Raw genomic sequence first — 3,670 nt, 5'->3', positions numbered from 1 at the left:
TATATATATATTGTTACCTTTTTTACCCCTCCGCAAAAAATCTCAAATTTTATTTAATTGATTTTCGCGGGAAGGATTGTTTCATTAAAGTCATGTATCGCCTTGACCTTCGAAACGTGGAGTAGATGAAAAAAGGCGACTGAAGAAGGGGAATTTTCCTTGTTTTGTATGTCCTGTACTCTATTTTTTCGTTGTTTAAGAAAAATGTCCATTTCCTTGGTTTTGTGTTTATGTTTTCGTTTCTCATTGTGTTCGACTTTTTTTGGTGTCCTGTACCCATATATGCATGTATATATACATGTAGAGGTAGGTACGTACATATATGTAAGTATATATGCATATGTTTTATTTATTTATTAATTTATTATATATATAATACACAAATATTAGAGAGAATCCACTATGTGGACGCTCTTACGCTAGATATAGATCCGCAAAGAGACTCAACCACTAAGTATTGTTCTCAAGAAAAAAATTTAGCACACTAAGAACGTAAGCGGGCAGGACAAATGAAAAATAACAAAAATATAGATTAACCCCATACAATTGTTTCACTGTTAATAGATTATGCAATTCAACTTACATAACTATCCTCAGATCATCGGTGGAGTACGTCAAAATACAATTTGTCGAACTGCACGCTATATATTAACACGAGGTCAGAGACACGAGCAGTTCGGCCGATTATATTCACAGTTACATTCAAATGCCCTTGTTCTAGCGCGCCAAAATTCCCAGAAATAAATACTGCATAAGTATTCTCTGCAGTAGTTTACGCCGGTTTGAGAACATATTAATTTATAATTCAAGTCAAAATGAGGGTGAAAAAATTGGATATTAATTTAATAACATCAATTTAAACATCAGTGGCCTAGCGCAAAAAGACTGAGATTCAGTAAATATTATTAATACATATTTTTATATATATATATATATATATATATATATATATATATGGGAGGGACGTAAGAAGAAAGATGAGCAAAAATGCACATTAGAAATCAAAAAGGTAAAGGGTTTTAATGAAAAGTAACGAAAGATATATACAATTCGATGAACTGAAATACGAATAAAAGTAATAAATGTCATTATTATGAATTGTTAAAGAGATTGTAAAGCATACCGGTTTCGTAAATTACTAATCATTGCTTTGAATACAACTATTCATTGCTTTGAATGCACACCGATTAATTAACGGTGTTAGGTCTATTAGTCCATGAGTAAAAAGATTATGTGTAAGGGAGGTAAGTAGTTCTGGATTTGTTGTAATTAGGTTGGATATAGATCTGTAATGTGAATGGTGTAAGGGATGTATGGGGGTTAGTGGTATTAATTGAAACCTTAGTAGTGTTCTGTATTATGTTATGTGTTCATATTTAGTTGGGGAAGATATTTATTGATGAAAGTTGCCTCTTTATTCATTCTTTGTTGCACTGAGGTGTTCTGGGAACATTGATAGAAGGGGAAAATTAGGAAATTGGGATTAAGATTCCTAGAACACCTTTCTATGTGTTCACTAATCTGTAGATGTCTGTATTGTGGGTGGCGGATTTGTTCTTTGTGGAGAGTGGTTCTTCGACGGAGTGATATTCCTGTTTGGCCAATATAATTGTTACCACATCCTAAGCATGAGATGGCATAGATTAGATTTTCTGAGGCACAGTTGAAATTTGATTTGATCTTAAATATTTCACCTTGTTTAAAGAGGAATTCTGAACCCTCCAAAAGGTGGAGGCATGTACCACAGTTAGGTCGACCACATTTTTTCACTTTTGGTTCTTCTGTTAATGGATGTAGTCTTGCGCTGATTAATATTTTTTCAGTGATTTAGGTTGCATTTTGCTTTTGATAATTTTGTATAAGCTTAAAATTTTGTTCATTGTTTTATCTCCTGTGAGGATGGGAAGATTTTGGGTAATAATGTTGAAGGCTTCGTTGTTTCTAGGGTTATGTGTGGAGATGTCCGGGAGTATTTTTAAGTCTGGTTTAGTATTTTGGTTGGCTTCCCTTAATGTTCGTATATCTATTTCCTTAGATCGTTTAATGCCATCATTTATTAATGATATTGAGTAATGTCTTTTGATTAGTATTGATCTGAGTTCCAGTAGACTTTGCTCACGTGTGTAGGTGTCCGAAACTATGGCACAGATTCTTTTCGCTAGATTATAAGGTATATTAATTTTTATGTGTTTGGGGTGGCATGAGTTAAATAATGGCTATTGTTTAGAATCTGTGGGATTATAAAAGGTGTCTGTTTTAATTAGGATGTCAAGAAAAGGGAGTTGTTTACTGTTGTGTTCCATGGTGAATTGTATGTTGCTATTAATATTGTTAAGCATCATTTTGAAATGGAGGAGTTTGTCCATGCTGTCTTTCCAAAGTATAAAGCAATCATCCAAATACCTCTCCCAGTTCTCCTTTAAACAGCAATGAAATGAGCGTCATATTTTTGTAGTGATGATTGATATAACTTACAAGGTTCGCAATCACTGGAGCAGCTTGGCTTCCCATTGCAATTCCACATTTTTGTCGATAGTAAACTGTATCGAACATGAAATTGTTGTTCAGCAGGATGAATTTGAGTGCTCCGATTATGAATCTGTGGTTAATGCGTCCTGGGATCTCTTCTGGGAATTTTTCTAGCCAGAAGGTGGTCGCTTCTATACCATAGTCGTGTGGGATATTGGTGTACAAATTCACCACATCGAATGATACTAACAGGGTTCCTTCCTTTACTGTCTTTGGGAGGTGGTTCAGCATGTCTAAGTCATCCCTGATAAAGCTTTTCACATATTTTAGAAACGGTTTAAGATGCCGAGGAAGTTGCTCAGACGGTGGGTTTCACAAGAAAGGCCAGCAAGGATGGGTTTCAGTTTGAGGTCAGTAGGTGGGGGGACTTAATGCATAGGCTTGGAGAAACTTGGCAGGCTTTACAAATATGTAGATTTTTATGTATTTTAGGTAATCTGTAGAATAGACTAGGACTATATTTAAAATTGGATAAATAGTCTATTCCATGTTTAGTGAGACCCTTTCCTTCCTTATTCATCTATCACCCCTTCCTTTCCCATTCATAAACACAAGAGTATTATTATAGTAGATTACCTTCGTAGCCATGGGAGCTATGAAAATAAAAAGCCCAGCAACACCATCGGATGATTCTACACATCTGTGTAATTTTTCGCACAATTCCACCCAGCCATTTGACCGTGGATCCCAAGACAAGAAAGAATCACCCATGTCTGCTTCATATATTTACTTTTTTAGTGTTTACGATAGTTTTCTCTTTAAACGGAGCGGGGCGATTAAAGTTAGAAACGCACACGAGTTGGCGTAATGAATATTTTAGAAATAGATGTTAAATACTATTTCCAAGTGAAGATTGCAAAACATGTTTTCTCATGCACAACATGAAATCAATTGATATTGGGTTATGTAAACTACCTTCAAATTCCATTGTATATATATTATATATATATATATATTGTATATATATATATATATATATAAATTTAGATATGTTTCGACTAAAGCAGCAGTATTCAAGGTGTGGCCGTACAAAGGAGGAGAAAAGTGGAATGATGGCACCTTGTTCTCTGGACCGGAAGGTTCTTAAGATCCAGGAACTCATCCTACGAGCTATATCGACCTTATTGTTGATGTGGGCACT

At 34.8% G+C, this 3,670-nt stretch overlaps 1 protein-coding gene across 1 annotated transcript; it reads right to left on the bottom strand.

Moving 5' to 3' along the window:
- Window positions 1–2,391: 2,391 nt before the first annotated feature.
- Window positions 2,392–2,760, bottom strand: LOC115214481. Its single transcript, XM_029783680.1, has one exon. The coding sequence runs from the start codon at window positions 2,758–2,760 to the stop codon at window positions 2,392–2,394; it is 369 nt and encodes a 122-aa protein (XP_029639540.1).
- Window positions 2,761–3,670: the final 910 nt, after the last annotated feature.

The sequence above is a fragment of the Octopus sinensis genome, linkage group LG7, assembly GCF_006345805.1.
Source record: "Octopus sinensis linkage group LG7, ASM634580v1, whole genome shotgun sequence".
Taxonomy (NCBI): Eukaryota; Metazoa; Mollusca; class Cephalopoda; order Octopoda; family Octopodidae; genus Octopus; species Octopus sinensis.
The sequence above is the reverse complement of the archived record's forward strand: the minus strand, read 5'-3'. Positions and strand labels throughout refer to the sequence as shown.

Excerpts from the sequence above, each read along its gene's own strand:
- LOC115214481 (XM_029783680.1), bottom strand. The coding sequence starts at position 2,760 with ATGCTGAACCACCTCCCAAAGACAGTAAAGGAAGGAACCCTGTTAGTA.